At 42.7% G+C, this 27,485-nt stretch overlaps 1 protein-coding gene across 6 annotated transcripts in view; it reads right to left on the bottom strand.

The window, feature by feature from the left end:
* CMSS1 (cms1 ribosomal small subunit homolog) overlaps nucleotides 1-27,485 on the bottom strand; it is a 359,690-nt gene that overhangs the window by 9,182 nt on the left and 323,023 nt on the right. For 4 of the 6 annotated variants that reach the window (XM_056559289.1, XM_056559291.1, XM_056559292.1 and 1 more), the window contains 3 exons: nucleotides 10,993-11,093; nucleotides 7,248-7,319; nucleotides 6,373-6,502 (listed from right to left, as the gene is read on the bottom strand). In XM_056559289.1, coding sequence (XP_056415264.1) covers nucleotides 6,373-6,502; nucleotides 7,248-7,319; nucleotides 10,993-11,093 — 303 coding nt within the window. Of the gene's footprint in view, nucleotides 1-6,372; nucleotides 6,503-7,247; nucleotides 7,320-10,992; nucleotides 11,094-27,387; nucleotides 27,466-27,485 lie in introns of all 6 variants that reach the window. The other 2 variants (XM_056559287.1, XM_056559288.1) reach the window with 1 other exon arrangement.

The following is a 27,485-nucleotide window of genomic DNA, read 5'->3' on the forward strand; positions in this document are numbered from 1 at the left end:
TTAAAAAAGTTTGATCTGTTGGGGTCTGGGTGTTCATCCCCCACTGATTTATAATGGAGTCTGTCTCCTGCAGCAAGACGGAAAAGGCAGCAAGCTGAAGAGTAAAGCACTCAGCTGTATCTTAAGATTGGTGGGTGTGTGAACACCCAGCTCCCAAATTATCAAAACTTTTTATGTGTCTCTGTGACATGTCAAAAGTGTGTGTGTGTGTGTGTTTTTTTATAATTAAAGTTACAGTGCCTATTCAAAGGGTACATATGGGCTTTTAGAACTGATGCTCTATCCTCAGGATAGATCAGCTGTTTGGCCTCTTCAGTTTTTAAATGTGCTCCTCCCAGTATTGGCGCATTTATCGTAGCAGTGGTGCAAAGTGCTGCAGTGTTGTCCATTAAATTTAAAGAGGGTTATCCAGGGATAGAAAAACAGAGCTAATTTCTACCCAAAAAAAGCACCACCTTTGCGTTTGGTATTGCAGCTCTGTTCCATTGAAGTGAATGGAGCCAAGTTGTAATACCACAAACAATCTGATGACAGGGGTGGTGCTGTTTTCAAAGAAATTAGCTCTATTTCTGGATAACTCCTTTAACAGTGTAACACTGCGGTACCTTGCACTGCTGCTACAGATAGTATGGTGATATTGGGACAAACTAAAATAACATTTAGGGTCCATTCACAAAAGTGTATTTTTGCTGCAGATTTGCTGCTACAGAACTTGCTGCCCATTGGGTACTCAATGGGTAGGAAAATCAGCTACAGCAAATCTGCTGCAGAACTCACCTGGGTGCCATGGCCCCTTTAAACAACTGATTGGCTAGGGGGAAAATACCGTAGTTGGACTTTCACTGATCTAAAATCGATAGATAGTCCTGAGGATAGGCTACAATTTTTAAAGATGTTAGAGAAGGACCTGCCTGTTAAGTCAATTATTGGATGAGACGGGACACCCCTGTGGCCAGCGATAGACTGTGGTCACTGCGGAAGGAATTTTTGTACATTTTAGTGTCAGTAATCTTTTTGCAGAACAGAGATGGCCAGATTTAATAGGAATGTTCTGCTTAACATTCTTTCCTTAATATAGACAGATACCAAAACATATTCACTTTTTTATAATCTGTTTCTGTAATCTGTAATTTTTTTTTATATAATGTCTCTGTGCAATATTTTGATGGCAGCCATCTTTCATCAACTTCTGCTCTCTTACATCATTTAAAGGGGTCCTGCAGCCAGAATTAACTCATCGCCTATCCTCCATTTGTGTGTGCTGTCTAGAGGTAGACGACACATGCTCCAGACCGAACGTTCCGTCCCGTTTAGGAGATCGCTGCAGCGGAATTTCCGTGTAGAATTCCAAGCGGCATTCCACATGGAAGTTCTGACTCATCAACATAGCCCTACTGTTCCTACTCCCTTATTGATTGACAGGACTATTTTCACCTAGTACTAGTTTGTTCTCATTTTGCCCACTGAGGGCTTCATATGCTCTTTCCATTTTTGAGTCACATGCAACAGGTTTCTTAATAATACTTTTGTGGAACAAAATAACGGGGGAGATTTATCAAAACCTGTCCATAGGAAAAGTTGCTGAGTTGCCCCTAGCAACCAATCAGATCGCTTCTTTCACTTTTCTCAGGCCTCTTTAAAAATGAAAGAAGTGATTTGATTGGTTGCTATGGGCAACTCAGCAACTTTCCCTTTGGACAGGGTTTGATAAATCTCCCCCCAATATATTTAACATTAAAACTTTTTTGATGACCTAGTCTAAAAATACTTTTGCTTTATAGGCACAATTGATGGCAAGAGTCCTGGGTGTCGGAGTAAAGGGTCCGGAGTGACCGGTTTTCGCACCTTGGTGGCCCATGTGAATGAAAAGTGACTAAAGAAGGAAACAACAGCCTATGGGCCCATCACACGTACCCCAATACAAGGACACAGCCAAGCTAACTAGGTCAATGTATGGGCAAACCACCCACATATGAATAAATCAGCAATCCCCTAAGGAGCGTGGCTAAAAATAAACAGGTCTGGGATAAGAAACCTTTTATTTTCCTGAGAAGAGAAGACAGATCTTGCCCATACATGAAATATCATATAACAGAGAGAAATTATTCCTGGAAATATCCTACAACATTTATAACAATCACAAGTCCCAACGCCTGGGCCTTAGGTTTCTCCGTATGGTTCAGACAAAGTGCAAGCAAACAAGGAGAGGACTTGAGAAGCCTATACTTATGTCCCAACCACACACTGAAATCTCTGCGGTTTCCAAAAGTGAACAATTTTTATTTAACCTTTTCTGTGGTTTTTTAAGCTGCGGATGAAGTATAGGCCCAGAGCAGACATCAATCGCTGGGAATGTCTCTTAAAGGGCACCCGTGACCTGAGAACGAAGGAGGCGGCCATGTCTAATGCGCTATTTATTCATGGGAGTACACCCTATCAATTCATTAGGTAGTATTGTAATGGCTGAGGTTACTGGCAAGGAAACAGGATAGGCCTAGAGACATTGGCTCAGATTTATCAAACTTTGTGAGAGAAAAACTGGAGGGATTTTTCCACAGCAACCAATCACAGCTCAGATAACAAGCTGTGGTAAAGTGAAAGTTGAGCAGTGATTGGTTGCTGTGGGAAAATCCCTCCAGTTTTTCTCTCACAAAGTTTGATAAATCTGGGCCATAGTGAGGTAATGGTGAAGGATGAATAGACATGCCAGGAAAATGACTATTTAAGGGATCTGTCTTTAGTGCATAAGAATTCTCTTACTGGATCTGTATTCTCTACATGCTACGAAAGTGTGGTTATCAGACCGACTTCATGAATAAGGGCCCTATTATACACAGTCCAAGAGGCAGGTATTGCCCTGTGTATTAGGCCCAGTAGTCAGCTGACAAACATATAAAAGCATTGTTTATTGGCTGATTGCAGAGCTCCAGAAATTGACCATACAGTCCTGTTGCATGTTAGTCAAGCCATGTAATAGTCTCCTTAAAGATACGCTGATAGGTGCAGATCCAAGAGATTGGCACTAGGGCTGGGCGGTATACCGGTTCATACCGAATACCGACATTTTTGTGCTGCACGATATGAATTTTAACCCATACCGCAATACCGGTTGGGCCCCTCGGGAATGAATGAATGAGCCCAGCGCTGCGCTGTCCCCACATAGGGGAACTAATCACAAGTCACCCGCGAGCGCTGTTCTGCCCCCCAATTAATTATCAGCCCAGCGCTGTCCCCATCGGGGTAAATACTCATGTGTCACCTGCATGCGCTGCCCTCCTCATCCTCATGTTTGTTGCAGCCACCGGCACTAACACTCTATACCAGTGGTCTTCAACCTGCCGACCTCCAGATGTTGCAAAACTACAACTCTCAGCATGCCCGGACAGCCGTTGGCTGTCCGGGCATGCTGGGAGTTGTAGTTTTGCAACATCTGGAGGTCGGCAGGTTGAAGACCACTGCTCTATACTGTGTGGTATCCCTATGCCCGGGCTGCAAAAAATAAACCAAATAAACTATAACTCACCTCCCGTTGGTCAGGTACCGGCCTCATCTGCTTCCTAGTGAATGAAACGTCGGACAGCCGTCAGCCTATCACCGGCCGCAGCGATGTTCCGCCTCGGCCGCTGATAGGCTGAGCCCACTGTCATGTAAGAAGCCACCCAGAGCTTCTTACACGAGAGTGGGCTCAGCCTATCAGCAGCCGAGGCGGACCATCGCTGCGGCCGGTGATAGGCTGACGGCTGTCCGACATTCCGTCCCTAGCGTAAGGCCGACGTCAGAACATGCGTTAGTTTATTTTGTTTACCTTGTGTCTGCGCCGGCAACAAACAGCACGAGGAGGGCAGGGGGTGAAATGTGAGTATTTACCCCTATGGGGCAGCACTGGGCTGATAATTAATTTTTGTTGGGGGGGGGCAGAATAGCGCAGCGCTGGGCTGATAATTAATTTGGGTGGGGTGGGGGGGGAGTAAATACCGTTATATACCGTGGAACCGCCGAAAGTTACAAAAATACCGTGATACGCAGATTTGGTCATACCGCCCAGCCCTAATTGGCACCCAATTAGTATACGCATTGGCCTGTCTTAAAGGGCACTAAAACTAAATCAAAAACTACATGTCATAGCAGAGTTCATTTCTGCGGCTGTCACTGTTATAGGGCACAGTGGCTGCAGCTCAGCTATGGGGGTCAGTGGTAGAAGTCGCACATGAGCTCAGGTGCATGGGGTGTCCGAAAGGCCCCTCTGCCACATAAAAACACATCAATATAATAAAGAGCACATGGTAGGTCGAGGGTCTCTATTACAGATTTCGCATTGGGGCCCAAGAGCTTAAAAAAGCACTCCAGGAAATGATGTTTACCTGTTTTTAGCTGATGTAGCAGGCATGGGGTCTGGCTCCACAGCGGATGCAAATACTTAACAATGCTGCCTACATTACCTATGAATCCTCTGGCTAAGGGTGTGGTGTTTGATCACTGCACCTGGTCATCTAATCAGGTGGTCGGTGAATTCATGGGTTGAGTCACTTTTGATGCATTTTCTTATTCATAGTGCGTTTTTAGTGAAATATTGCCATGAGGCTAAAGTGAATTTGACCTACAATCACAACTGAGGTATTTTATGAAGATTTGAAGTCTTTAGATTGCGTTTGTACGGTGAATTTTGACTGCACTTTGCACACTAGAAAATCGCAGTAGAAAAAGACAATGACGCATTTTTACCATGATGTGCACAACTGCAATAATAGTAATGAAGCGAATAGGCGCTGATGGGGTGGAATGAAACAAATGGCGCTGTACGACTAATGATGGTGAATGTGCATGATAATGGCAAAAAATAAAAATAAAAAAACAAATGCTTCTTTAAAGTTACAATTCTGAATGGAGGTACTGTGGCTGGCATTGTTATGAGGGCACCAGGGCTGTTATGATGCCTTTGGCTGTCCGGGCATGCTGGGAGTTGTAGTTTTGCAACAGCTGGGGGCAATCTGCTCGGGATACACTGGTATATATACATATTTCCTTTTCCAGGAAAGTTATCAAGTTACACGAAGCTACTTCTGTCACTTTACTGTGAGATTCTCATCACTACATGGATTTTAATTCATGTAACATATGCTGGTCCCTCAAGTTACAATATTAATTCCAGGATGACCATTGTATGTTGAAACCATTGTATGTTGAGACCATAACTCTATGGAAACCTGGTAATTGGTTCTGAAGCCTTGAAAATTTTATCCAAAAATAGGAAAAAGTGAGGATTAAAGAACAATGAAGGGAATTTATCAAACCATTTATACTGCTTTATACTGAAGTGTCGCAGTCTGGCCCGTTGCAATTTTTTTTCTTTGCAACATTTCATTTAGTCCGTTTAAATTTCATTACCATGAAGTGTTCTTTTTTAGATCACTTTGTGCACTTTGTCACTGATTTATCACTTTCAACTTTTTTGGGAAATGTGGCAAAAAAAATTCGCACAGATTTAGAAGTTATCACAGGGCAAGTCAACCCTGCCCTATAGAACTCTATGCAAGAATTGTATTAAGGTCCGTGCGACATTTGATACATATGTCGCACGGCCGCCACTTCTTTGCAACGTTTAACCAGACTAAAGTAGAGTAGTTCTGTGGCGATTCATCAAAGCCTGTGCGCGGTTGGATACATTTGGTGCATGGCCCCAACTTTCAGTGCAACATTTGGGCTCTAAAACTGTTGAAAATTCACACGACTCTTTGTAAATGCCCACGTATAAGTAGATATCTAATACAGATAAAGCAAGTCCTTATATATAAAAGTAAGAACGATCTGCTGGGAGCTGTAATCACTGTCTATGTAGAGGACAGAAGCTTCTTCAGGGGCCTGTACAGAACACACAGTGGACACCAGGTAAGGGTGGCTCCATTTTACTTTTTTGAGACAAAGGAGCAGCTAACCCTGGCACAGGTAAAGAGTACAGAACATGTAGTACCTTCATGTACTGTAGGGGGCGCTACCAGACACCAGTCAGTGCATGCACTTCAGTAATACAGGGGTTTTACCAGTGAAATGTCCATTCTGATTGGTCAGATCTTGCAGCCAGTGACACATTTCACAGATCTGGACTGTCCGTAGCATTGTATGTTGACTATGGTTTAAAGTTACAATGGTATAGACCTTTGTACATTAAAAATATTGTAATCTGAGGCTATTGTAAGTTGAGAGACCACTTTAATATAATAAATAGACTGAGGGAGTGTTCACAAAGGGCAGACATATTGAAGATTTGCTAAATTAATCTGCAGTGTATCTGCCCCACGTGACCATACTATTACCCTCCAAGATGCAGCTTGAGATAAATAAAGTGATGTCTGGTAATAGAGAGATGGGCTGTACCTGGTAACTTGAGTTCCTCCATCTCAATCACTGATCGAGTCTTGCCGTAGTATTGCTCGATAAGATTCTGAAGATCTTCTGGAGTTCCAGGTTTTGGAGCAGATGCCGCAAGAACATCAGTAATTGTCTTCTGGAGAAGAATACAGTATTTGTAATAGGTGCGTCAATGGAATGAACCCTCCAATATCACTGGCACTTTCTATGTCTACTGTATGTATAAAACCAAGAATTACACTTCGTCCACATCAGCATTGTGGCTTCTATTTACAATGGGAGCCAAAGCACATTGTATGATGGTTCCCAAAAGCTGCTGATTGACCTTCCAGACCTGCAATAGGGTCTGCCCAGGTCCTGGTGTGGTGTTGTCTTAAAGGGGTTTTCCAGGAAAATACTTTTTTTATATATATCAACTGGCTCCAGAAAGTTAAACAGATTTGTAAATTACTTCCATTAAAAAAACGTAATCCTTTCAGTACTTATGAGCTGCTGAAGTTGAGTTGTTGTTTTCTGTCTAAGTGCTCCCTGATGACATGTGCCTCGGGAACCGCCCAGTTTAGAAGCAAATCCCCATAGCAAACCTCTTCTACTCTGTGCAGTTCCCGAGACAAGCAGAGATGTCAGCAGAGAGCACTGTTGCCAGACAGAAAACAACAACTCAACTTCAGCAGCTGATAATTATTGAAAGGATTAAGATTCTTTAATAGAAGTAATTTACAAATCTGTTTAACTTTCTGGAGCCAGCTGATATAAAAAAAAAAAAATTTTTTTTCCTGGAATACCCCTTTAAAGACAAGAATAGTGCTACGTGCAATACACACACATATATATATATCTTTGCTTTTACATGACTTTCAGGGGTAGCATGGGTTTTGTACCTTCTTCCTCTTCCTTGATTTTTTTGCCGTCTCCTCCTTTTCTTCAGGTTTGCTTAAGATGCATTCCTTCACCTACCAAAATATAACAGAAATTTCAACTCAAATGTAAGAGTCCATTGCATGAAAACAAGCTAAATTTACTTTTAGGCTTATATAGCTATCATGCCGTTCTATTTTCGCTAGATTGTCCATCAAAACTAATCTAAATGGGTGGGACTTATGTAAATATACCCACAGTTTAGGCATTCTGTGAAGTTTTCAGTTTTCAACTATTCCATAAATTCAAATGTTGGGAGGTACTTATTATCCGTGATCATCACTACAGTGTTAAGGTCTTATAGGGTACAAGCCCAAAGTATGTACCAATGCAAGACTGAAGAAAGTGTGCCAACTGAAGTCCACAGGTACAAAAAAACTGTGCCAAAATAACACAGCGTTCCCTAAAAAAGCTTTCTTTTTATTTATTTTATTGCAACATATAGTCACTTATTCTTTAATGCTTACGCCAGTGTTTCCCAACCAGGGTGCCTACAGGTGTTCCAAAACTACAACTTCCAGAATGCCTGGACAGCCAAAGGCTGTCCAGGCATGCTGGGGGTTGTAGTTTTGCAACATCTGCAGGCAACCTGGTTGGGAAACACTGGCTTATGCAGTGCAAGATATTCTGCAGGGCAGTACAGAGATTACCATAAGTGTAAGTACCTATTGGGGCACACAATCTGTTCCACTATCTCATACACTAGGGCCACTTCCATAGGTAACCAAGTAACCTAGCATTATGTTTTCGAATTGTGGGTGGAAACCCCAGCCAACACAAAGAGAACATACAAACTCCTTGCACATGCTACATTTGGTTGAAAATGAATCAGGACAGTCCCCAGCTTTAAAGGGGAGAAAATCCCCATAGCAAACATATGCTGCTCTGGACAGTTCCTAAAATGGACAGAGATGTCAGCAGAGAGCACTGTGTTCCAAAAAGAAAACCATTTCCTCTGTAGTATTCAGCAGCTAATAAGTACTGGAAGGATTAAGATTTTTTCATAGAAGTAATTTACAAATCTTGTATGGATACAACAAACGTCAGCTCACCCAATCCTCCGGACGGCAAATTGAAGCCTCCAACTTGAGAAGAAAAGTGCAGAAGCCAGCGGTATGATAAACTATCCCTTTTATTGTACTCCAAGATAAAACTTCGACATAAAGACGTCTCAAATCACAAACGATAAAACCTCCTGGATAAGCAACATGACGCGTTTCAGGTCACGTGACTCTTCATCAGATGCATGCATCTGATGAAGGGTCACGTGACCTGAAACGCACCATGTTTCTTATCCAGGAGGTTTTATTGTTTGTGATTTGAGACGTCTTTATGTCTAAGTTTTATCTTGGAATACAATAAAAGGTGAAGTTTATCATACGGCTGGCTTCTGCACTTTTCTTCTTAATTTACAAATCTGTTTAACTTTCTGGCAACAGTTGATTTAAGAAAAAACTGTTTTCCACCGGAGTACCCCTTTAATGGCAGTGTTTTATTCAGGACACTACATCGTGTTATATGGAGACATTTCAGAACAGCCACAAGCTTTGTATAAGCTCCAAGTACATGGACTTAAGATACTAGAAGCTAAAAGAAATATGTCTCTACATCAGTCTGGCTTTTCTTCCTATAATCTGTCACATCTGGTGATACGGTAAGTGGATTTTCCTAATAGGCAGTAATAGGAAGCGTGCCGATCTGGCTCGGGCGCATCATCTGAAATAGCTCTTCCATGTATGTTTGAAGCTTAGATTGTTAAAACAGTTTCCTGTGCCGTGTTCTGTGTAGGAAAATATTATAGGTTTTGGCCTAGAGGGATCCAGATGGAAAACGGACACAATTACATCAGCGTTTACATTCCGATGATAGGGGTCAATCCCAACCCTTCACATGACTGATGTAAGACATAAACCTCCTGGAAAATGAGCTGGGGGACGTGTAAGTGATAGGAACCCTGATTGTCTGCTACTTGCACGCCGCTTTCTAGCCTTCTGTGGCAACAAATACCTCTGATTCTAGTGTTTCCACTTCAACAACAGTCTATTTTAACCCCTTTAAGGGGTCAATTTGGGCATTAAAGGCTATGGCAACGTTTAACTAAAAATGATTTTCACATATGTTAGTGATTACTTAAGAGTTACAAATGTTACACTAAGTTTGAGTGTACATATTAGAGTTTGGAAAATTAATTACAGCCTACTTCTATATTGACACTTCACTCATAAGGGTGTGTCCTCCCGATAATACGTGCTGGATCTCAGGTCTGTGTGTTCAGCAGTCTACAGTGTACACTTGGAAACAGCCCATGTGATCTTCCCTGTATCTGCTTTCCTCCTTATCTACAGCTTGTGGGGGCTGCCCTCCACATATGTTCTACCCTCAGCTCTATAGAACTCCTCCCTCCCTGCTGCTCTCTCTAAGCTTGGGTTGACACTAAAATCACACGGACACACTTGTAGGTATTATTTATGTATTTCATGCATTATATAGGTTAGAGTCATCACAGCAGCGGTCTGCAGCTAGGTCTTGCAGCTGTAAGGCACATGTAAGGATTTAACAGAAGGTTAGGTGGAAAATATGCCCCTACTTCTGTTTAGGTGGCCGATTGCTCTGACCTGTGCGTACCCTTTGCACTGTGTTGAGATAGAATCTAAATATATATGATTGGTCGGCCCTCTAGATCATCAACATTTCTAAATCTTTTACACTTATGTTATAGAAGTGCACATCAAAAATGTTAAATAGTACTAATTAAAGATAGTAAAATATTTTATACAGATAGTAAAAGGAGAATAATTGTAAAGTGTTGACCATTGCAAACGGATTACTGCACGATTGTTTCTCACTCTAAGGCACTTCAGGAGACCTAAAAAATCATGGTGAGTGCCACATACTTTTAATCTACTTTTGCATATTTATACCAAGAGACTTCATCCTTTAATGTTGCTGAGCACCACACAGGTAGAAAAACGGGAGTGGACAGATGCAGTGTCTTAGTCTTTAGTCAAAGAAGGGTGTTCCCTGATTGCTATAGCGGTGCCCAGAGAGGCTTTGTTCTTATTCACATAACACACAAAAGCTAAATTCCCCTAAATTTGTTATTATTTGACAATCAGCTGGATATCTCCTAAACGCGTTTCAGAAAAGCTTGTTCATTCCTCAGTATCATATCTTTTACTACGGAAGAAGCTTATCTGAAACACGTTCAGCAAATATTGAGCTGATTACCAAATGTTAATTAGGACAGCTCAGCATGAACCACCAATACTGGTATTGGTTCAACATATTTAGAACTTGCCAACTCCTATCTAGTACAAAACAAGAACACTGAGAGACACCTTGCATTGTATCCAAGAATACAGTGCTCCAATCTCATAACATTATTATACAGCTAAGCCTTCCCACGCTGACCCGGCATCAGGAAATCATCTGTGCATCTAGGAAAAAAAAACGAAGGGGGAAAAAAAAGGCTCATACTCATCGGCCTTGTTCCTCTGCCGCATCCATTCCGCAGTGCCCACTTCTACATACTCTTTGACTGCTCAGATGGCTCCGTGGGGTGGATACAGCAGGGGATTGGGGCAAGTATTATTGTTGTTTTTTTTTTAGCTCAGCCCCAGCCCAGATACACTTTATTTTGCCAGGCAACTCCTTTCATTTGCCACCTACTGAATTGGTCAAGCTGAAGTATAAACAACAATATAGTACCTGTTTCTTTTTCTTTTTTGTAGGCTGATCTGCTTTCTTGGTCTTCTTTGGCTTTGGTTCTTCATCACTCTCCGCACTCTCTTTAACTTCCTCCACGGGTTCTAGAAGAAATCACGAACTACAGCTTAGGCAAAGCATTCAAGCCATATATACTGTTGCACAGTCTACTACCCTTTTGTGACCAATAAAACATATACTGCCATGAAACAGGTCAAATGTAGTCACAACTAGACTATGTTTTGGTCTTTGCTACCAATGTATCTCTATATTTATTTATTTATTTTTACACATGCTCTGATCTGTGGGGTTTTCTTCATCTCAAATCCATCACATTTTCTGTGGAAACCATATTTAATATGTTGGGATTTTTTGAAAATGTTGGGGACACACCCCTTTACCTATCGGGCTTACAGTAGTAAATCAGGGCCAATGTTTCAATAAGGGGGGTGGCTTAGAAAAAGATGGAGTGCTGGTGCTGAAAGAGCATTGGGAAAGGGCTCCTGAGTCAGTCAGGTGACATACAGTCAGATACATGCCGGTCATATGGAATAAAGAAGACACAAATAAAATCATTAATTATATTCTTCTCATAGGTTTGACTGTGGTTAGACATGATACAATCAAAAAGAGAATGTTAGCAACAACAGGGTGCCTGGAACTAGTTTAAGGAAATAACTGCTGTTTTGGTTCATAGTCAAACAAACAAACAGCCTCATAGATACTGTAGTGACACCTATCTGCCAGGAGGACTAACACTTGGTCAGGAAAAATATAGCCAACCAGATTTACGATTAAAAGTTTTTTTTTTCAATAGAATTGTTTTAGGGATGTGTGCAAAATTAACATATGAAAATTTGCATGTGTAGAAACACACTGTCCCAATGTAAAGTGTCTTCTGTGTGGCCATTATTCACATCTGACGAAGAGGCAAGTACTAGCCTCAAAACATGTTATGTTATTGTTGGTAAAATTGTGTTTTGATATCTATGTTCTCTGTGTATATATATATATATATATATATATATATATATATATATGTATGTATATATAGATGTATATAATGTCTAACTTTAGAAGGTATTGGCCAGTTTTATCTAGTTTCAATTAACTACTGTCCTAGTCCTGACCAGCACCAGAAGGTGGAAAACTATCCAAATGACCTTGGTAAATAATGAAGCTTTTGTTGGATAACAAGCTCTATGAAAGTGTACAGGAGCCCTGTGATTGGTAATAAAGTTTAACACTATGAGCCACCGGGGTTTCCTTAGCCAATGAACTTACACTTAGAGTGTTGCCATATACCGTATATACTCGAGTATAAGCCGAGTTTTTCAGTTTTTTCATGCTGAAAACCCCCCCCTCGGCTTATACTCGAGTGAACTCTCCGCCCTCAGTGGTCTTCAACCTGCGGACCTCCAGAGGTTTAAAAACTACAACTCCCAGCAAGCCAGGGCAGCCATTGGCTGTCCGGGCTTGCTGGGAGTTGTAGTTTTGAAACTTCTGGAGGTCCGCAGGTTGAAGACCACTGCGGCCTTCGACATCATTCAGCCCCCTCTCACCCCCTTTAGTTCTGTACTCACCTCCGCGCTGGTCCGGTGCTGCAGGACTGTCCGGTGGGGAGGTCGTCCGGTGGGATAGTGGTTCCGGGCTGCCATCTTCACCGGAGGCGCCTCTTCTCCGCGCTTCGGGCCCGGCCCCAGAATAGTCACGTTGCCTTGACGACGACGCAGAGGTACGTTCATTACCAACGTTCCTCTGAGTCATCGTCAAGGCAACGCCTCTATTCCGGGCCCGAAGCGCGGAGAAGAGGCGTCCCCGGTGAAGATAGCAGCCCGGAACCACTATCCCACCGGACGACCTCCCCACCGGACAGTCCTGCAGCACCGGCCAAGCGCTGAGCGGAGGTGAGTACAGAACTAAAGGGGGTGAGAGGGGGCTGGATGATGTCGAAGGCCGCAGTGGTCTTCAACCTGCGGACCTCCAGAGGTTTCAAAACTACAACTCCCAGCAAGCCCGGACAGCCGATGGCTACCCGGGCTTGCTGGGAGTTGTAGTTTTGAAACCTCTGGAGGTCCGCAGGTTGAAGACCACTGAGGGAGGAGAGTTCACAAGAGGATGATGACAAGAGGATGATGACAAGGGGGGTGGGGATGATGACAAGGGGATGATGACAAGGGCATGATGAAGGGGGGGTGTGGGATGATGACAAGGGGATGATGACAAGGGGATGATGAAGGGGAGGTGGGATGATGACAAGGGGATGATGACAAGAGGATGATGACAAGGGGATGATGAAGGGGGGTGGAGATGATGACAAGGGGATGATGACAAGGGGGGATGATGAAGGGGGGTGTGGGATGATGACAAGGGGATGATGAAGGGGGGTGTGGGATGATGACAAGGGGATGATGAAGGGGGGTGGGGATGATGAAGGGGGGGTGTGGGATGATGACAAGGGGATGATGACAAGGGGATGATGAAGGGGGTGTGTGGGATGATGACAAGGGGATGATGACAAGGGGATGATGAAGGGGGGGTGTGGGATGATGAAAGGCGATGATGATGAAGGGGGGATGATGACAGGCGGCAATGATGAAGGGGGGATGATGATAGGCGGCGATGATGAAGGGGGTGATGATGATGAGGGTGTTAATGACGGGGGTCTGGATGATGACAGGGGGGGGGATGATGTATTTCCCACCCTAGGCTTATACTCGAGTCAATAACTTTTCCTGGGATTTTGGGGTGAAATTAGGGGCCTCGGCTTATATTCGGGTCGGTTTATACTCGAGTATATACGGTAAAAGAGCTGTAATCTATTTTGGGGTATGATTTTCTTCTGCGGAGCTGTTTCTCTGCTTGTAGGAGATAATCCACCTGTATTGATGCATGTGCATTAAATCTGTCTGATAATCAACACGACTGGAGTTGACTGATCACAGGGAGAAAAGAATCCTAACAGTTATTTACTAGTATAAAGAAAAAGTGTAAAACTTGTCAGTCATCTGTATATACTATGTTGGTGGATTGTGCCAGATACCTGGAACCATTTTATTACATTCCTTCCATTACAAATTGGCTGATACAGACAGAAGTCCGAGATCCAGAGGCAGCACCAGCTTATTAATAACGTCTTGATAAGTTATTTTGACTTGAACACAACTCGGCAGGTGCAGATATCTAGAAGTCCAAACTTAAATATCTTGGACATACTATCATATGAGGAGCGCTAAAGTTTCTATCTTATAGAGGATTGCATTGTATTTTTTGGCAGAATAAGTGAGCTCTAGTGCCACCTATCTGCCAGGAGGGCTAATACTTTGTAATAAAGAGCTTTTTTGTATAGAAATAGTTTTAGGGATGTGTGCAAAATGCATACAGTGATCCCTCAACTTACAATGGCCTCAACATACAATCGTTTCAACATACAATGATCTTTTCTGGACCATTGTAACTTGAAACCAGACTCAACATACAATGCTATGGACAGTCCAGATCTGTGAAACGTGTCAATGAACTGACCAATCAGAATGGGCATTCACTGGTAAAACTCCTGTATTACTGAAGTGTATGCACTGACTGGTGTCTGGTAGCGCCCCCTACAGTACAGGGAGGTATTAGATGTTCTGTACACTTTACCTTTACCGGGGTTACCTGCTCCTTTGGACACCAGGTGACGGCGGCTCCATGTTACTTTTTAAGGACATTGCGTGTACTGTACAGGACCCTGAAGAAGCTTCTGTCCTCTACATAGACCAGTGCTTCCCAAGCAGGGTGCCCCCAGCTGTTGCAAAACTACAACTCCCAGCATGCCCGGACAGCCTTTGGCTATCCGGGCATGCTGGGAGTTGTAGTTTTGCAACAGCTGGAGGCTCCCTGCTTGGGGAAACACAGACCTAGACAGTGATTTACCGTTCCCAGTAGATCTTTCTTACTTTTATATGTAAGGACTTGCTTTATCTATATTAGTTATCTACTTATTTTTCTTTAATTCTCACTTTTTCCTATTTTTGGATGACATTTTGGTGCCTTTAGAACCAATTACCAGGTTTCCATAGAGTTATGGTCTCAACATACAATGGTTTCAACATACAATGGCCGACCTGGAACCAATTAATATTGTAACTTGAGGGAGCACTGTATATGAAAATGTGTATGTGAGATTCTTACACAGGGCACAGCATATGTAGTTTAAAGGACTACCTAAAAAAATTCCATATTTGCAAAATATCTGCAAAAGCAGCTCATCCCAATGTAGCGTGTTTATTTTCCATAAATTAGACATAGCATGGTATGGCGGGAATGTCGAGGAACACATTCAGTCTTCATTACGTGTCATCTGACAGCGGAGAGCTAGGTTCACCTTGAATGGAGGAGAGATAGGATAACGGACAGGAATCTATGTGATGAATGAGGGAAACGTATAACCTTGCAGCTCATGGCAATAACACCGTCACATGCATTTCACTTTCTGCTGTCTTCGCTAAGCTGCCGAGATGCAAATGTAATACAGTACAGAAGATAGCCGCATCCCATGGAAGTAAAAAAAACACAAGGTGCAACATTTTCTTATCAACAAGCAACCACCATGTAAAAATTATAAGCAAAATATGGTTTCAATTCTAGACAGACACATGGAATATGCTGTTCAGTTTTGGGCACCTGTCCATAAAAGGGACACTGTGGAGTTGGAAAGGGTGCAGAGACGAGCGACTAAACTAATATGGGGCATGGAACATCTTAGCTATGAGGAGCGATTAAAGGAGTTACAATTGTTTAGTCTTGAGAAGAGACGTTTAAGGGGGGATATGATAAATGTATATAAGTATATAAATGGCCCATACAAAAAATATGGAGAAAAACTGTTCCAGGTTAAACCCCCCCAAAGGACGAGGGGGCACTCCCTCCGTCTGGAGAAGAAAAAGTTTAGTCTAAAGGGGCGACACGCCTTATTTACCATGAGAACTGTGAATTTATGGAACGGTCTACCTCAGGAACTGGTCACAGCATGAACAAGATAAATCCTTTTTGTGACTCATTTTGACAGTCACACAAAAATTTTCTAACAAATATCCCTCACACCAAGGGTAAAGTGGTGTTAAAAAGTAGGATTATTTTGACAACTACCTACTGTATGGGTGCCTTATTAAGTAACTGCTGCCTCCTTGTAAGGTGATCTAGGATGCTGTGAGACATTAGGTTATGTTCACACTTCCGGAATTCTGGTGAGTGCGGGCGCCCTGTCATAAAATGCTGGCGCTAAGATCGCACGGCAATGCGCTCTCAGACGGCTATGCATTCCATGCGTTGTCCGCATAAAGAATGAACAGGTAAAATTTTTGTGCAGACACGAAAAATGGAATTTCCCTGCCAGAAACATCTGTGTGCACAGCGCAGCAGAATTCCGTTGAAATCAATGGGACTCTGCTGTTCCAGAATCTCCAGCGGACTTCCAATGCTTAAAGCGTACCCGTCAGATGCAACAAAAAAAACTTTTTTTAAATATATCACTCAGTACCTAATTCTGACCATGTTCACCTGTTCATTCTTTGTGCGTACAACGCACGGAATGCATAGCTGTCTATGAGACAGCGCATTCCTGTGCGGTCTTAGCACCTTTATTTATTTTTTTATTAGACTTTTAATTTAGCTCACTAGTCTGAATTCCTCTCAAAGGGAGGGGGCGTGGCCTCACTGTGCATGTCTCCGCCCCCTCCCTCAGTATGCTGTCTGCTCACATCTCCCCTAGCATTAGCAAAACTACAACTCCCAGCTTGTCCTCACTGAGAGTAGCGGGACACAAGCTGTCAGTGGGAGGATTTTTCCTCAGGATGTGAGCCCTGCGCTCACAGCTGTCAATCAAGGAAGTGTGTCCATGACATAGGTGAGGATGCATGGACACAGCAGGACTAGTATGTGTCCAAGCAGGCAGGGGGGCAGTTGTTTGACTGGCTTTTTCAGTATGAAATACTGAAAATGTTCTAATGAAAATTGCATCGGTTTTACATGCTTTACAACATATCAAAAGTTTTTGTATCTGACAGTGCCCATTTAATTCCAGCCGTGTGAATATGGCTTTAGACCTGCGCTCAGGGTGGGATTTGCAAGAGGAAAATGCGCCGATATCATGCGTGTGAATTCAGCCTTAGGACAGGGTCACACATGGCACATACACAACGCATTTGCCACAGCTAAAATGCCACTTGCTAAATTTTCAGCTGTGGAAAGTTCACAAGCCAAACTCCTTGACTACAAAGGGTAGCAAGATAATCTGCTTGCGGATTTTTCAGTGTGGAAATTCCACTTGCGGAATTCTGCAGCAGATTTTATGGCCAGCAGCAAGACTTCATCAGAAATAGTCAAGTGCGGATGTGGCTATGTCTGTCAGATTGTCTGACGCTACTTTTAATCTATATTTAGGTTGGGTATGATGCCATAATGTTACACATTTACAGTATATGGCAGTCCTGCTTGTTCTGGAGCTCCCACAACCTTTACGCAGGTATGACCGCCTCTCCATGTCAAGGTGCAGTATTCATAGCAAATCATAAGACTAAAACCACAATTGTCATATAGCAGTGGTCTCAAACTGTGGCCCTCCAGATGTTGCAAAACATCATCTCCCAGCATGCCCGGACAGCCGTTGGCTGTCCGGGCATGCTGGGAGTTGATGTTTTGCAACATCTGGAGGGCCACAGTTTGAGACCACTGTCATACAGTCATCTAACTGCAAGATGCAGATATGCAGCACAAATATTTTTGTGTCACTGTATTGCCCTAGCCTTAGTGATTTTTTTTTTTTATTCCCGAATTCATGGTTTTTCCACAATAGATTATAGGCAGAGGCCGCTTATAGTTTGTAAAGTTGTTCCAATTACTTATCAAGGACTTTTGTGCGATCTACTGCTTGTACAGCGCTGTAGAATATGTTGGCGCTTTATAAATAATGGTTACTATAACGGAGTGCAAGCATCTGTTCATTCAAGAAGTTTCCACTTCTCGGTTTTATTAGTAAAAGGTCATCATAATAAATAAAACTTTACAAGTTGACTGTAAGTCGCTGAGTGACTGTCACCAACGCAAATATACACCGAGGGCTTCTGAGAAGAGTCTAAAAGTGTCCTCTCCTGTATCTAAAACCGTCATTTCACCGGGCCAGGCCTGTAAAGGAATGCGGCCCCTTACGACCATCCCGGCCTGGGGACATTAAGGAGTTGTGTAAAAAAATAGCTGTTCTGTCACTGGCTGATATATGTGACTATCTGAACACATCTGACAGCCCTTTTTATGGCCAGCAGCAAGACTTCATCAGAAATAGTCAAGTGCTGGCCAGAAAGAGCCACCGAAACCATGTACATCATGTATGGAGGAAATAAAATGAGCTGACACCTACAGAGAATATGGCCGCACGTGTGGAGATGACCTTTTCTTTTTCTAAGGGATGGGATGGTGAACACATCAGCACCTCTAACCGTGCAGAAGGCCCCAATTACTTCACATTCAGGCCACACATTTAGGATATATATATATATATATATACACCGTATTTATCGGCGTATAACACACACTTTTTAGGCTAAAATTTTTAGCCTAAAGTCTATGTGCGTGTTATACGCCGATACACCCCCAGGAGGGGAGAGAGGCCGTTGCTATGCGCTGCACGGCGCGGCGCATGACGTCAGTGCGCCGCGCCGTGCATAGCAACGACGCAGGGGACGCACGCCAGAGGCCTGCAGTAGCGCGGACCCGACCCCGGCAACAGGAAATTATGCCCCGGGGATGGGGGGAGGCAACGGGGCAGCGGCGCCGGCAATGGGTGCCGCTGCCCCTTCTCTCCCCCTGGCTGTCAGCGCCGCTTCTCTCCCCCTGGCTATCGGCGCCAGCAATGGGGCGCCGGCACCGATAGTCAGGGGGACAGAACGGGCAGCGGCGCCGATTGCCAGGGGGAGAGAAGGGCCGGCAGCAGGGCTCTAGACCACAGGAAAGGCAGGGGGAGAGAAGCGGGCAGCGATGGCCTCTCTCCCCTACCTTTCCTGGGGGTGTATCGGGGTATGCACGCGCACACACGCACCCTCATTTTACCATGGATATTTGGGTAAAAAACTTTTTTTTACCCAAATATCCTTGGTAAAATGAGGGTGCGTGTTATAGGCCGGTGCGTGGTATACCCCGATAAATACGGTATATATATATATACACATATATAAAATATACTAGCGGGGTACCCGGCGTTGCCCGGATTTTCCTTCCTAATCCTTGTTGTGGAGGAAAATCAACAGAGGAAGCTTTTGACTTCATATCCCATCCTCATATATTGTTGTCATATCCCAACCCCATATCTCGTCCTCATATCCCGACCTCATATCCCGTCCTCCTATCTCGAGCTCCTTTTCCGACTTCCTATCTGGACCTCCTATCCCGACCTTCTATCCTGTCCTCGTATGTTGTCCTCCTATCTCGACCTCATATCCCGTCCTCCTATCTGGACCTCCTATCCGGACCTCCTATCCCGACCTGTAATATGTGACCAGGTATTGAAATATCTCCAGCCGTACGGAAGTTATGTGGGAACATACATTTCCCATTGATTTGCATGGGACTTTAAACAAAAACCCGACCCTCACAAATGGGGGTAGTTAAGGGTTGAATTAACTATCTTATATTTTAAGTGGACATATAAGTAACATGTGACCAAGTATTATCGAAATATCTCCAGCCGTTTGGAAGTTATGCAGTAACATATATTTCCCATTGACTTGTATAGGACTTTAAACATAAACCCCGCCCCTGGCAAATGGGGGTGAGTAAGGGTTAAATCACCTGTCAGGCCCAAGGCCTGATTATTAAAATCCTATATGTGTATTATAAGTTATGACTGTGTGTGATGGATTGTCCAGGACATGGGTGAGAGGTCATTCAGACGCTGTGTCCTTTTGTGTATTGCATTTTATTGGGGGGTCTGGCTGTTTGTTTGTATCTCCTTTGAAGTCAGAGGCTCTCCTTTGAAGCAGCAGGATGTAAGGGACACTCTGGTCCCATCATATAATCAACCAGATAAGGGGCCAGGAAGAGAGAAGACCCCCTGGTGGGATCATAGGGGAGGAGGGAATGGAGTCTCCCTCCAAAAAGGCAGATATATAATATTTAACAATGCTAGGCTCAGGTTGTTCAATGCTGTGCAACAAGCTGACAAGACCATCCTAAGAACAGCACTCTCACTGAAGGACTGCTATACCATCATGCTGTAAGAACGTCATCTTTTGTTTTCTGAACTTTCCTTGCTAAACTCTTTTATATATTTTTTTAACTGTATGTCATTTGTTTATTTATACATATATAGCACTGTGATACCTTTTATCAGATTAAATGTTTAATTAATCAGCTCTGGTCTTTGATCTCTAAATATATGAGCTCACCTTTCTGAAGGCAGCTCTGGTGGAAACACGTTTATCTCAGGGTTAATTTGGTGACTTGCTGGGACTAGTAGTGGATACCCAGAGGTCTGGTGGCTTTAACCCTTGCACCATCACACTCTCTCTAGCGTCTTAGCTGGACCGATAGGGTGTGATCGTGACATCACCTATCCTATGTTTGTTGTTGACATATAAGTAACATGTGTGCAAAGTTTCATGTTACTATCTTTAGCCGTTTGGACGTGATGCTGGAACACACACACATACATACACACATTGGGGGACATGTATCAAAGATTTTACCCGTTTTGTGTGTATTTTTTTTTTGCGCATTTTTTTGCGCACATTGCGCAGCATGTCCTCCAGATGTGGCCGAATCAGGGTACCTTGGAGTGACATCTATAGTACACATGGATTTATTAACTGCGTACTTTTCCTTTACACCCAAAATTTTGCCGCAAGAGCTGTTTTTTTTGCGCAAATATAAGCCATCTTGGACTTAACGTAGCAAGATGCTCTAAATCATCGATTCTATTTTCCAAAGAGTGGATTGAGGAGATTTCTATATTTACCTGCAATTTATGAAGCTCATTGCGCTTGATTGATAAATTTTGCGCTTCTGCGCATAATTTAGAATTCGGGAAAAGGGGTAAACTGCTTCTACCATACACAAATAATGATACATGTCCCCCATTAAGTTTTATATATATATATATATATATATATATATATATATATATATATTTATAGAGCGAGAGAGAAAGAGAGAGAGAAAGCATATACCTACCTATTTCTACCAATACATTAGATAGTTCTAAAATAATTTTCTACATATATTTCATAAGAGTTTTGTCTTCCCATTGAAATTGAAACAAAAAAATAAAAAAATTAATAAAACAAAAAAAAAGCGACCAACAGGTTACACAGTCCATGAGGAGAACAGTTTAGGCAGAGAAAGGGTGTCACAGTCTGCTATAGATTAGGCACAGTGTAGCTTAAATCCTGTCTGGACACAAGAAGAAGATTTTAATTTCAGGACCGGATTAAACTAATGAGATCAAGGACTGGGCAACAACAATTTTAGGGATATTTCTTGGTTTGGTCAAATTATTTCAGCTAGAATTCTGCATCACCACTAAACTAAATTTTGTTTGTGGAAACTTTTCCTACTTTGCCTGGACAGTACCTTATACGCTTCCTCTATGGGGCCGTTTTACACCAATGTGAATGTTTCCTGAAGATCCGACCTGTGGTCCCATAGAGAAAGCGTATAAGATACTGTCCAGGCAAAGCAGGAAACCTTTCCACAAACAAAATCTGATCTTTTCGGCATTTCTTGGCACTTAATATACAGCTCTTACTTGACCACCATAATGCACCATGGGGCACATGAAAACTCTTGTATTCAGGGTCTGTATCCCATAGGTCTCAAATATTGCCTTGTAGTTCTATGGCCCCAAACTGTACCTTATATGCAGGCACCTTGAAACATACTGAAAAACATGATTTACAGAGCATATGCTTCCCTATAGGGTAGGGTCACACATGCTGATGCTGCATATTTTCCTACCCATTGAAGTCAATGTATAGCATAATATGGAGCGGATTTTGCTACCCATTGACTTTAGTGGGTAGGAAAATACGTAGAAAAATATGGCACGTGTGACCCTACCCATAAGCAGAATATTGTGCATTAGCAACTGCAATATGGGTCTGTGCTATGGCTGCATTGTGTTTAACCCCTTAAGGACTCAGGGTTTTTCCGTTTTTGCACTTTCGTTTTTTCCTCCTTACCTTTTAAAAATCATAACCCTTTCAATTTTCCACCTAAAAATCCATATTATGGCTTATTTTTTGCGTCGCTAATTCTACTTTGCAGTGACATTAGTCATTTTACCCAAAAATGCACGGCGAAACGGAAAAAAAATAATTGTGCGACAAAATCGAAGAAAAAAACGCCATTTTGTAACTTTTGGGGGCTTCCGTTTCTACGCAGTGCATATTTCGGTAAAAATTACACCTTATCATTATTCTGTAGGTCCATACGGTTAAAATGATACCCTACTTATATAGGTTTGATTTTGTCGCACTTCTGGAGAAAATCATAACTACATGCAGGAAAATGTATACGTTTAAAAATGTAATCTTCTGACCCCTATAACTTTTTTATTTTTCCACGTACAGGGCGGTATGAGGACTCATTTTTTGCGCCGTGATCTGAAGTTTTTATCAGTATGATTTTTGTTTTGATTGGACTTTTTGATCACTTTTTATTCATTTTTTAATGGTATAAAAAGTGACCAAAAATGCGCTTTTTTTGACTTTGGAATTTTTTTGCGCGTACACCATTGACCGTACGGTTTAATTAATGATATATTTTTATAGTTCGGACATTTACGCACGCGGCGATACCACATATGTTTATTTTAATTTTTTTTACACTGTTTTATTTTTTTTATGGGAAAAGGGGGGTGATTCAAACTTTTATTAGGGAAGGGGTTAAACGACCTTTATTAACACTTTTTTTTACATTTTTTTTTGCAGTGTTATAGGTCCCACAGGGACCTATAACACTGCACACACTGATCTCTCATGCTGATCACTGGCGTGTATTAACACGCCTGTGATCAGTGTTATCGGCGCTTGACTGCTCCTGCCTGGATCTCAGGCACGGAGCAGTCATTCGCCGATCGGACACCGAGGAGGCAGGTAAGGGCCCTCCCGGTGTCCTGCCAGCTGTTCGGGACGCCGCAATTTCACCGCGGCGGTCCCGAACAGCCCGACTGAGCAGCCGGGTCACTTTCACTTTCGAAGCGGCGGTCAGCTTTGACCGCCGCTTCTAAAGGGTTAATACCACACATCGCCGCGATCGGCGATGTGTGGTATTAGCCACAGGTCCCGGCCGTTGATGAGCGCCGGGACCGACATGATATGATGCGGGATCGCGGCGTAAATATACGTCCTGCGTTGTTAAGGGTTAAAGGGGTACTCTGGTGGAAAACGTTTTTTTTTTTAATGAACTGGTGCCAGAAAGTTAAACAGATTTGTAAATTACTTCTATTAAAAATCTTAATCCTTTTAGTACTTTTTAGCAGCTGTATGCTACAGAAAAAATTCTTTACTTTTTGAATTTTGTGTTGTCCACAGTGCTCTCTGCTGACACCTCTGTACGTGTTAGGAACTGTCCAGAGCAGCATAGGTTTGCTATAGGGATTTTCTCCTGCTCTGGACAGTTCCTGGTACGGGCATCAGGAATAATAAAAAATAAAGATTTTCCTCTGTAGCAAACAGCTGCTAAAAAGTACTGAAAGGATTAAGATTTTTTAATAGAAGTAATTTACAAATCTGTTTAACTTTCTGGCACCAGTTCATTTAAAAAAAAAAAAGTTTTCCACCAAAGTACCCCTTTTATGTCTATATACAGGCTCATACCTTAAAGGGGTACTCCGCCCCTAGACATCTTATCCCCTATCCAAAGGATCCCGGGATCGCTGCTGCGGCACCCCGCCATCGTTACTGCACAGAGCGAGTTCTCTCTGCGCGTAATGACGGGCGATACAGGGGACGGAACCGCGTGACGTCACGGCTCCTCCCCTCTTGTCGTCACGGCCCGCCTTTAATGCAAGCCTATGGCAGGGGACGTGGCTGTCATCATGTCCCCTGCCATAGACTTGCATTAAGAGGGCGGGCCGTGATGTCACGAGGGGTGGAGCAATGACGTCACGCTGCTCCGTCCCCTGTATCGCCCGTCATTACGCACAGAGCAAACTCTCTCTGTGCAGTAATGATAGCGGGGTGCCGCAGCGGCGATCCCGGGATCCTTTGGATAGGGGATAAGATGTCTAGGGGCGGAGTATCCCTTTAAGGGAGACATAGTTTACAATTAGTTTGTAGAAGGTCCTACACAGCGCCAGAGATTGTGGTATTGCTATGGAGTTGCGCTGTAGTGTCAGACACAACCTAACTGATTTTGGAAGCAGGCAGCCATTTTTCTAAACCTGGACAACCCCATATTCATACTATATAATAGGATAATCCCATCCTCCTAGAAACCAATAACCAAATCTAAAGGTCAAAGAGCTCAAAGCTGAAGAAAGCTAGTATCCTACAGAGGACAGAGGTCACAGGTCACTGAGAAGAAGGATTCTTGTCTAAAGTTGGATATTGGTTTCTAGCAACACATTCCTATCATAATGTCACAATCATCAATACAGGGACTGGGTCATACCATTTAATGCTGTGTACTATCATTATAATCCCTTGTTGCCTAAAGAGGACTGCATAACTTTCATCTGGCTTTGGGGGTGACTTTAGAATTTTAGTAGACATGGATATTAAATGATATTATATGATATATAGTTGCTATTTGAAAGCGTATTGGTCCATTGTAAACAGCATGAGAGGCTTCACACACAATGGGGAAAATATTTAAAACTTTAAGGGGTATTCCAGGAATTGTTTTTATTTGACTATGCTGCAGGGGCTGTAAAGTTAGTGTAGTTCATAATATAGTGTCTGTACCTGTACGTGACGGTTTTCTCACAATTCTTATGTGATTTTCACCCCAATATTTATTTCTAACAACATACAAAATGACTCATGTTTCAGGATTTCCCAGGTTGCAGTGCATCGAGACCTGACATCACTAGTCAGGTGATCAGAGGGGTCTGTCCTGCTTCAATGGGTGGAATGACCTCTGGGTGGGAGAGAGTTCATTTTGCAACAGCTGTAGACACCCTTAGAAAACACTGATGTATTGCATTGAAGGGATCACAGGTGTGTTTCAATGGGTGGGGTGACTGATGTGTGGGAGGCAGGAAAGTGACCTCATACTTACAAGCATGGAACTATGGGATGTGTAGTTTAGAGAACAAAATTCAACAGGAAATACCCAGTTCTGGCAGGTGCGTACTACTAAAATCACCTTATGGTGGATAACCCCTTTAACTCTATAACTATAAATCTAGTGTTTTGTGCTAAAAAAAAAAACAAAAAAAAAAGGCTTTTGTGACTTGCACCACATTTTTTATGTACTCCGGTGAAAACCTTTTTTTTTTTTTTTTTTTTTTTTTTTTAAATCAACTGGTGCCAGAAAGTTAAACAGATTTGTAAATTACTTCTATTAAAAAATCTTAATCCTTTCTGTACTTATTAGCTGCTGAATACTACAGTGGAAATTGTTTTCCATTTGAAACACAGAGCTCTCTGCTGACATCACGAGCACAGTGCTCTCTGCTGACATCTCTGTCCATTTTAGGAACTGTCCAGAATTGGAGAAAATCCCCATAGCAAACATTTGCTGCCCTGGACAGTTCCTAAAATGGACAGAGATGTCAGCAGAGAGCACTGTGCTCGTGATTTAAGCAGACAGTTCTGTGTTTCAAAAAGAAAAGAATTTCCACTGTAGTATTCAGCATCTAATGAGTACAGGAAGGATTAAGATTTTTTTATAGAAGTAATTTACAAATCTGTTTATAACTTTCTGGCACCAGTTGATTTTTAAAAAAAATACGTTTTTCACAGGAGTACGCCTTTTTTCCATAAAATCCAATTAATAAATGCTGCAAACTTAGATTAGTCTAAAGCAGAAGATTTTAAAACAGCCTCAGTATTGTTATTCTGGCAGGGCCAAAGGTGCCAAATGGCAAACACTGTCTTCCTGTGGTTTTGGCACCAAGACATTACCAGCAAAATGTTGCCGAGCATCTGTGGGACATCCTCCACCGGAAGGTTGGGGAGCACAAGGTCTCTAACATCCTCCAGCTCTGTAATGTCCTCATGGAGGAGAGGGAGAGGACTCCAGAGGCAACCTGTGAAACTCTGGTGAGCTCCATTGCCAAGAGGCCTAATGGAGTAATGGAAAAAAATGGTGGCCAGACAAAATGGACACTTTGGGCCCAATTTGGATATTTCTACTCAGGCAGGGATCACACTAGGTTTTGGGCATACAGCTGCCGGATTCAGGGGGGATATTTAAAAACTGGCTGCTGCTGTATCCACGCTGGACCCGCGACACATACCATATTTAAAGGGGTACTTCGCTGCTCAGCATTTGGAACAAATTGGAATTCTGGAATTGGGAGCTTGTGACGCCATAGCCCTGCCCCTCATGACGTCACACCTTGCCCCCTCAATGCAAGTCAATGGGAGGGGGCGTGACGACCTGCCATAGACTTGCATTGAGGGGGCGGGACATCATGAGGGGGCAGGGCTATGACATCAAAAGCTCCCGGTGCCGGCTCCAGCATTCGGAACAGTTTGTCCCAAAAGCTGAGCAGCGGAGTACCCCTTTAAATGAGCTGACCAGAGTCTTAAAGGTGTACTTACTTTTGTGGCCAAAGTTTAGACATTATTGGCTGTTTGTTGAGTTATTTTGAGGGGACATAACATTATACACAGTTATACAGGCTATGCGCTCACTACTTTACATTGTAGCAGAGGGCCATTTCATCCTTTCCACTTATGTGGTATACTGTCCATCTTCATGGGAATAGATTTAAAGGGTACCTTTCATCAAAAAAACTTTTGATATATTATAGATTAATGTATGCAGAATAACTTTCCAATAGCATGTTATTTAAAAATATGCTTCTTTCTATTTAAATTTTCCACTTTGAAAAAATGACCACTAGGGGTCTCCCTACCAGTCCTTTTTTTTTATAGATTTCAGACTCATGCTGGAGTCCTAAATCTCAAAATGCAGCCGGGACACAGACAAACTCAGCACTGCTCCCTGCCAGGAGTTTGTCTGTGTCCCGGCTGCAGTCTGAGATTTAGGACTCCAGCATGAGTCTGAAATCTATAAAAAAGGACTGGTAGGGAGACCCCTAGTGGTCATTTTTTCAAAGTGGAAAATTAAATAGAAAGAAGCATATTTTTTAATAACATGCTATTGGAAAGTTATTCTGCATACATTAATCTATAATATATCAAAAGTTTTTTTGATGAAAGGTACCCTTTAATATAACTTGTTGTAACTTACTGTTTAAAATCCCTGCTCTTTCTATTCTAATGAGTCCAGAGATTGTGCCACTCAGTGATAGGACTGCCCACTGGACTCCTAGGCAAGGAAAGATCAGA

Source organism: Hyla sarda, chromosome 2, assembly GCF_029499605.1.
Source record: "Hyla sarda isolate aHylSar1 chromosome 2, aHylSar1.hap1, whole genome shotgun sequence".
NCBI classification, from domain to species: domain Eukaryota; kingdom Metazoa; phylum Chordata; class Amphibia; order Anura; family Hylidae; genus Hyla; species Hyla sarda.